Source organism: Morus notabilis, unplaced genomic scaffold, assembly GCF_000414095.1.
Source record: "Morus notabilis unplaced genomic scaffold, ASM41409v2 Scaffold100, whole genome shotgun sequence".
NCBI lineage: Eukaryota > Viridiplantae > Streptophyta > Magnoliopsida > Rosales > Moraceae > Morus > Morus notabilis.
In genome coordinates this window covers 880,819-889,958 of record NW_010361820.1, presented here as the reverse complement: position 1 = coordinate 889,958, position 9,140 = coordinate 880,819, and the positions used below count along the sequence as shown (strand labels likewise).

At 34.5% G+C, this 9,140-nt stretch overlaps 1 protein-coding gene across 1 annotated transcript; it reads right to left on the bottom strand.

The window, feature by feature from the left end:
* Positions 1-3,547, bottom strand: LOC21408333 (cytochrome P450 734A1). Its single transcript, XM_010100685.2, has 5 exons — positions 3,256-3,547; positions 1,762-1,985; positions 1,308-1,552; positions 806-1,205; positions 1-576 (listed from the first exon to the last, which is right to left on the bottom strand). The coding sequence occupies exons 1-5, from the start codon at positions 3,545-3,547 to the stop codon at positions 103-105; spliced, it is 1,635 nt and encodes a 544-aa protein (XP_010098987.1). The 3' UTR covers positions 1-102.
* Between the last annotated feature and the right edge of the window lie 5,593 nt (positions 3,548-9,140).

The following is a 9,140-nucleotide window of genomic DNA, read 5'->3' as shown; positions in this document are numbered from 1 at the left end:
TATTACATTTAATCAAAGAACCAAAAATTAAAAAAAAGAAAACCGCCCCAATTAAGCCAAAATCAAAATGCTCACACACGAAATGGAAATTGGTGTGTCCCTTTAGCAAGTAGGGCCAAAGGGGTCCACTTCCGCCACGTCATCGTGATGATCCAAGGGCTGGAAAATAATCGGCGCGCCGTGCTGAGGATAAAGAAGCATCAGGACCGTCGGAGCGTGCTGGTAGGTGGGGGCGAGCCTGAATCTGAACCGTTGAAGTATGATGGCGAGTGCCAGCTTGGCGTGGAGAACGGCGAGATTTTGGCCGATGCAGGTCCGGACCCCGAGGCCGAAGGGGATGAAAGCCACCGGGTGCTTGGCGGCTCGAGCCACGCCGTCGGCGAACCGAGCCGGGTTGAACTCGTTCGCGTCGTTCCCCCACGTGGCCTGATCGTGGTGGACGGCCAGGATCGGGATCAGAAGCTCGGTCCCACGCGGGATCTTGTACCCACCCAGCTGCACGTCCGTTTTCGCCCGTCTGATCGTCGCGATCGTCGGCGGGTATAACCGGAGTGATTCGTTCAGTATCATGCTCAGCTGCACATGGAATCAAAACGACCCCAAAACCGTTATTACCAAATGACCAAAATACCCTCGTCACGACAAAATCGTTTCTCGTTTGTGCGTGCTCATCAAAATGACGAAAGTGCCACTTCATTTCCAACAGGAACATTTATAAAACCGCGGGAAAAGAAAAAAGAAAAAGAAACGAAACGCGTCGGGTAGGAGACAAAAACAGGAAAAATATTTTTGTCGTAGAGCATACCGTCTTGAGCTTTACAACATCATCCTTGGTGGGGATGTCACGTGCTCCACACACCCTAAGCACCTCGTCACGTGCCCGTACCTGCCATTGTGGGTGCATCGCTAGCAGAACCGTTGTCCACGTCAGCAGGTTGGATGTGGTCTGTTTTCCCGCAAAGAAAAAGCTCTTGCACTCCTCCACTATGTCTTTCTCTGTTATCATGTTCCTCGTCGACCTCCACGACGCCTCTATCATCAGTCCCAATAAATCCTTTGGACTACCACTTGATGATGATGAACTTGATGATGATGATGATGATGATGACGACTCCTCTTTCCGCCGTTTGATCAGCTTCATCAGTGATCCCTTTATCTCCTTGTCCAGCTTCCATGATTTTATGTTCCTTTGCGTCGGTAGAAATCTGCCCGTACATTAATATTTTACCATTAGAAACAAGAATGTCGATGTTTATTATGTGTAGAAGATATATCATGTAAATATATGTGTGTACGTAATTAATTACCTATAACCAGGGACGAAGACTTTCTGGAATGCATCGGAAGCGAGAACCATTTGTTGGGCTTGAAGCCTGAAAATTGCTTTGCCATCTTCGTAGCTGCTTCCGAATGCTGTTCTGGTTATAACTTCTTCCGTTAGGGTTTGGAAGCATTCCGAAACTTCGATTTCTACCTCGCCGGAGTTCGACAACATGGCTGACCAGTTGTCCAGCATCTCCACCACACTTTTTGCCATCACTGGTATTAAAGCCTAGAGTACATGTACAAACATAAAATTACCAAACACAAAAAAAAAAAAAAAAAAAAAAAAAAAAAAAAAAAAAAAAAAAAAAAAAAAAAAAAAAAAAAAAAAAAAAGTTTTTTGTCTTTTAAGCATATTGTAGGTACAAAGAGTACGAAATAAATAATAATACTAAGAACAATGCTATTTATCACTACTGTATATGTAACTGTGCTTACTTTAAGATTCTCCATATGGAAAGTGGGGGTGATGATTTTCCTATGGTGAGCCCATTTTTCGCCTTTGAGACTTAGGAGACCGTCGCCTTCGAGCTGCTTGATAAGCGGGTGAGCCTCATTTTTCTCGTAGAATTCAGACTTGGAAGTGAAAATTTCGCGAATGAGGTCGGGGTCGGAGACGGCGAGTCGACCGGTGGGTCCGAACCACACTAGGAATGTCGCACCTGCCGTGAGGGAATTAATTAATTAATTTAAATTAGTATAGAGGCGGTTACGGGACAGAGAAGTAATTAATGAGAGAATAAAATGCAAGTAAAGTAAGAAAAAAATTAAATGTGAATAGTGAACGTTACATTAAAGACATTAATAAAAAGAAAAGAAAAGAAGATCAATATTTTGTTTTTTAACAGAAAATGTGACAACTACTACACTACCCTCGAGTGGTAAGTATCAAGTTTAGTGAAAGATAAATAATGAGAAGGAAATATGGTAACCATTAATTCAGAATGAACATGGATAGTGAAGACCCTACAATGAAGGAGAGAAATTAAGAGAGAGGAGAGAGAAAGAGAGAGCAAGAACCAAAATGAAAGTAGGAAGAAGACAACTCCAAACTATTAATACTACCAAACGTTTATGACTTCATTATTATTATGTATATTCATGACCCCAGATGAAACAAATGAAAAACGACATAGAAATTAATAGAGAGAAATTAAAAAATAATAATAAAATAACTGAAAGTCTGAAAGCTTCACCACTCTCCCTCGGAGTTGAAGATGATGATCAATAATATCAACTTATTTGGAAAGAGTATATGCAATAATATAAAATATGTATAGAACACATGGGACAAAAGTAATATGTTTTATTGTTACCCTGCCAGGACAGTGATTATAAGTACAAATGTCACTTTTTTAATGAACCAAACCAAACTACTAATTTTTTTTTTCTTGAATTTTCCCGGAAGAAGAAGGAAAAAAAAAGCAAAAAAGAAAATGAAGAGAGGAAAATAAGGAAAAGAACAGGTGCGAAACAGTCCAAAATCTGAACTTCAACATCAAGCACCCCAAGCTCAGAGAAAAAAAAAAACACAAAAGCCTGAAAAAGTCTTAAAAAGAAGTAGCCCAAAACTCAAAAAACAAAGACGCCTTTCCAAAAAGCCAAAAATCTAGAGGATCATGATCATGGGAGATAAACAAACAGAACCCCAGAAACTTTAATGATTAATACCAAGACTCCTCTCTTAATCAACACAGCCCAAACAAAGAGAAGAAAAAAAAAAAAAAAAAAGCTCCATTAATACCACATTAACCAAAGCATTTACACTTAACAAAGCTTGTTTTTCGTTTTTTGTCAAAAACCAAAATATATGGGCAATTCATGAAAACCCGGATGCTAAAACTCTTGAAAGATTCAAAAAGAGAAGAAAAAGAGAGAAAATGTACAAATAGTATATATATAAATATATATATATATGTATGTATATATTACCATAGATTTTTTTCCAGTGGTGGTAGAAAGAGAGAACTCTAGGGAGAATGTTGTGAGAGAAATTAGGCATGGGCTGAGAAGAGGCTTTGAGCATCATAGCAACGAGTTCCTTAACATTCCCAATGAAGAAACGGTAAGGAGGTCCTCTGATCCCTTGCCTTGAGAAATGATCTTCGATTTTTCTTGGTCTCCACCAGAGAAGCACTACCATGTTGAGAACAAATACTAACCCCACGAACGCAATGAAGACAAGCTTTAGCCAAGTGAAGATCATTAGCTCCTCATCAACCATGTTTAGAGGAAAGATAAGGAAAAAACAAAAACAAAAAAAAGAACTTCAATAAGTACTTTTTTTTTTTATAGATATAACTTCTCTCTGGTTTCTCTCCTTTTATAATCTGGAACAGAGAAGTTATAGTATAAGTACTACTTTTTCTCTCTTCCCTTTCCTTTGCTTTTTTTTTTTTTTTTTGGTTTTTGTTTTTTGGCTTCTTATCTATCTGCTTTGCTTATGTTTGTTACTTGTTTCTTTGTTCAGTGTCTTGGCTTTTTAATAACACGAAGAGAGAGGAGAGAGAGAGGTTTTTGGTTTAAGCAAGGCCAACGGCGTAGGGGCCGCAATGGCAATTCAAAGGACGGGTCAACGAGTGAGAGGGGATTTTTTAGTCTTTTTAATACCTTGAAGACAACAATGCCATTGTCTTTTCCTATTAGTATTATTTATATCCATTTTCTTTTCTTTTTCCAAAAATGAAATATGGCCTTTTATTTTGAAGTTGTTTTTTCTATAAAATAAAGAGGGGAATTCTTTTCGAGAAACCCAACTTTAAAAAAAAAATAAAAAAAAATAAAAAAAACCAAGAAGATATAGTAGCATTGTGTGAGTGACATTCTAATGTAAGAATGTTCCCAGCTTATGAAACGTATTTGATTAATTAGTATTTAAAAATAATTCTTAATTTGATGTCCTAGTTAAAAGAAAAAAAAAACTTTGCTAAAGCTGCTTCTTTTCTCTAATTGAATGTTCCAAACTTATGAAACGTATTTGAGTATTTTACATAATACATAATTTGATGTCATCATTATTAATAACGTATGCGCTCATTAATTACCCTTCCAAAAAAATGCTAAAGCCGCTTTTTTTTTTTTTTTTTTTACTTTATGGGAATGCTTCTCTTCTCTAATTGAATGTACTTGCTAGGTACTTCCAAAAGAAAAATTGTATGTACTTCTAGATGCGAGGAGCTTTTTGTAACTTGATACTTCTTCTTTTTTCTCTCCTATTTAAGGAATGATTGGAGAACAGAGCAGCATGAGGTGTATATAATTCACATCTATAATTTTTGTTTATATATTTCTACAATGATACTAAATTCTATTAAAAAAAAAAAAAAAAAAAAAAACCACGTATAGGAACGGTTAGGTTAGCTAGGATCTTCTAGATGATTATAGGTACTGCGTTTTCCTTTCCCTTCTTTTTTGAAATGGGATGATTATATTTGTAATGTGTTGTAATAGGGTTTCTTTTTAAATGTTGTCCATTAACAATACGAATCAATGATTTTGTATAGTTATGCATGCATTCTAAAATTTGGCTCTTCTTTAACTACCTAGTACAAATTATCCCCCATACCTTTAGTTACATTATATATATATATATATATGTGTATATATGTGTGTGTGTTATATAAATATTGCCAGTTGCCAATAAGAGCTTTTGTGTTGTTTTTATAATTTTTCCGATTGGATATTACCTTGAAGCTTATTCAACTCCAAGTACACCAAATATGTACATATACGTATAAATAGCTCCAATTCGATCGTTTATCTTTTGCGTTTTTGGAAATAGAAATAGAAATATTGATTAATTATATATTCAGACAGCCACTTGCATTTAATAAATCTATATATTCAGAACCATAAACAGATATGTAAACTATCATTCGACGTTCACCACATTTATTGATGAATGGTTAGTAATATTTAGAGAATTGATAAACCCGAAAGTATGTAAACCCCACATAAGTAAACAATCGCATCTAAAAATAAATGTTTGATAAAGATTTATTGGGTCAACTTCATGACTTCATTCATTAAGAATAAATAAACAATAGCTCTTGCATAAGTATATTGATTTTCAAAATAGTGGTAAGCAAATAAAGAAAAACTCGCAATGACTTTCTTTAAATTCTCGTGACAAGACAACTTCTCTACTTAATTTTGCAGCAGCTTTTTCCAACCTGTATGACATTAATGAGAATATTTAATTGGGTCAACTTCATGACTTCATTCATTAAGAATAAATAAACAATAGCTCTTGCATAAGTATATTGATTTTCAAAATAGTGGTAAGCAAATAAAGAAAAACTCGCAATGACTTTCTTTAAATTCTCGTGACAAGACAACTTCTCTACTTAATTTTGCAGCAGCTTTTTCCAACCTGTATGACATTAATGAGAATATTATTAAAAAAAAAAAAAAAAAAAAAAAAAAAAAAAAAAAAAAACTTGAAAGGGGTTATGGTAATAAATACTTTGAAGATCATAACATATTTGTACTAGCCATTAATGCTAACTTCTAAACCCAAATTGCGCAAAAGGAATAAGAATAACGGTCTTTCTCTAGTGGACTCTTTTCATCATATAGTTTTTAACTATTAAATTTTATTAAAATTACATCATATTAAAAAAAATATGTAAAATAAACAATTTTTTTAATACAGATGTTACAAGTAGAAACAAAATCTTTCCGGTAGGATTTTTTTTTTTTTTTTTTTTTGGTTTTTTTTTTTTTTTTTTTTTTTTTATGTAAACTCCCACAATTATGATCTAATTGTTCAAAGATGAATGATCAGACGTGAAAATCTTACAGTTCAAAACCATTGGTCGTAGAATTTGTCATATTTCCCACATAATAACTTCCTCGAAAAGGGAATGTGAAAATTATATATATAGAATGTGGAAGGGACTGGTAGTATATATTGGTCCTTACCTTCTTTTTCTTCTTCCATTCCAATATTGTTCCCAAAAAGATTGATTTTGGGAGAGAGAGAGAGGGGGATTAGAAAGCGAAAGAGAAAGAGAGAGAGAGGGAGAGAGAGAGGGCACAAAGTGGGTTGTGGTTTTGGAATGTTGCTCTTAAATTTGTGCACATGGGAACAAGGCTGTCTATTTTGAGGCTTGTTTCTGTGCTTTAGGTGGGGAAATATGCTCTAGTTGACCCAACAAAGGCGTACCCACGCAAAGGCACCCTTCCCTAATCCTGTCTTAATATACCCAAAACATGTTGGGGCCATGTGCCCCCTTCTATGGGCCCTACAAAATTTAAAACAAACTCTCAACAGTTACACACACATACAACACACAAATATAACACAAACTCGCAGAGAGTCATGCCATATTCAGCACCATCGCCAATGGTGGCTGACTTCTACCAATAAAGTTAAGTTTCATTTCAATGCCCAAATTTGGACAAATTAAAGTAACTGTTCACTTTGTTTGACCTCTACATTCCAATTCCTCCCATCAATTTCCGGTATGTATTTTGCTACCTTCTTGTATAGCACAACGGCTATGTATTTGGAAGCACCAACAGAACCCACATATTTCGCGCTCAATATATATCTGTATATCTTGCTGGTGATGGAAAACCAATTTTTGTGCAAGAAATATTTGTTGGGTATGTGGAGTCTAAGGCCCGTTCGTTTCGTTAGTTTGAGTTGAGAATTTGAGTTAAAAAGTGAATTCATGTTAGAGAAAATACCGTCGCAGAAAAAGATAAATTTAAATTTTTGAACAAAAAATAGTACTGTAACAAAAAATTGAGTTCTAATTTAAACTAGCAAAATGAATAGAGCCTAAATATTGTGACGACGCATATATAGCTAACATGCACTTGGTTATTGTGATATTTTGCAACGATAAATGGATGCAACTCTAACATTGAGAATGAATCACTGTAAATAAATCCCGCTCCGTTAATTTCTGTTCTTTTTATTACGATGAAGCTAGTCAACTGTGAACAGATCAACTCATCAGTTTGTCGCAGTATATGTATTTATATATGTATGTATTGTGTTGTTTATTGTTGATTGTTGGAGTGGTCGATTTGCTCTTAAAAAATTGTTGGAATTTGAGAGCAAATCGACCACTCCAACAATCAACGATAAACAACACAATACATACATATATAAATACATATACTGCAATGTATTTGGAAGCACCAACAGAACCCACATGTTTCGCGCTCAATATAAGTCTGTATATCTTGCTGGTGATGGAAACCCAATTTTTGTGCGAGAAATATTTGTTGGATATGTAGAGTCTAAGGTCCTGCTCGTTTCGTTAATTTGAGTTAAAAAGTGAATTCATGTGAGAAAAAATACCGTTGCAGAAAAAGTTAAATTTGAATTTTTATGATAGAAAACACTGTAGTAAAAACTTGAGTTCTAATTTAAACTAGCGAAATGAATGAGACCTAAATATTGTGATGACGCATGTATAGCTAACATGCACTTAGTTATTGTGATATTCTGTAACGATAAATAGACGCAACTCTAACATTGAGAACGAATCACTGTAAATAAATCCCGTGTGCTCCGTTAATTTCTCTTCTTCTTCTTGTTTTCTTATTCACCATGTCATGATTTGAGCTTAGAGAACATGTATTATAATGGATAGGTATTATTAAATACTAATGTTTTATGCTATCAATGTGGTATAGTGGTGGTAATAGAACGCATCATTCTATGTTTGTCCTTGAGGTGTAGAGAAAAAGCACGAATTTGTAGAATTCAAGGAAGATCTGAGCTAGTCCTTGAAAACCCTGTTCATCATGTAGCTCTAGTGCTGCAAAATGAAAGTTCAAAAGCAAAAATATAGAGGGAATCAAGGGCTGGGCCCTTTTTTTTTTTTTTTTCTCCTCTTATAATTACTTAACAATTTTCTCTGCAAAACAAAACATAAATAGAGAGAGAGTGAGAGGAAAAAAAAAGGACAAAAGTAGAATATTATGCAATCTCTTAACAAAGTTGTGGATTTTTCGAAAGTGACCAAAATAATCCAACCGAGAAAGCCTGCAGCCGATAAGGTACCTTTGCTTGTAAAACTTGTGTTTCTGATCTTTTCCCCCTTTTTTTTTTGTTTTTTGTTTTGTATTGTTTTTTTTTTTCTTTTGTTTTTTGTTTTTGTTTTGTTTTGGAACTTGTATGCTAATATAATTAAGTTTGTTAAGAGATTCCAAGAATATATTCACAATGCTAATTGTCTCATTATATATCAAGCTTCTAACGGCTCTAGCAAGTATGCTACATTTGACCTCTAATTAATAGTGGCCCTTAATTAGAAGTACTAATCCCAGATCATCTTAAGCGGATCATGCTGCATGCCTGAATATATATGTGTAATATTATATATATATACAAACATATACTATGCGTTGGTTTGCATCCCATTTGTTGTTGTTTTCTCTCGTTAATGCAATATATTTATACGTAAATACATATAGGCACCACACATGGCATCGGCAAAATCATGTATGTCATTGTTGGGAATTGACGACTATTTTTTCTAGGTATTTTTCCAGCTTGTACCGAAAAGAGAGGTGATGAAGTGGTAGACATATATATATATATATATATATATATATATATATATATTGTAAAAGAAACAAAAAAATGAAAGTTTATCCCGAAAATTGCATATATTATTCACACAATCAATGTTAATGTGCGTGAAATATATCTTATTATACCGTGACATATGATATATACACATGTGCAAGTATAATATCTTTACGATGAAATGGGATTCTTAGATGTACTTTGGTATTCATATTTATGACATGGAAACAAATGATCACATGGTTTGGAAATACTTGAGAAGATA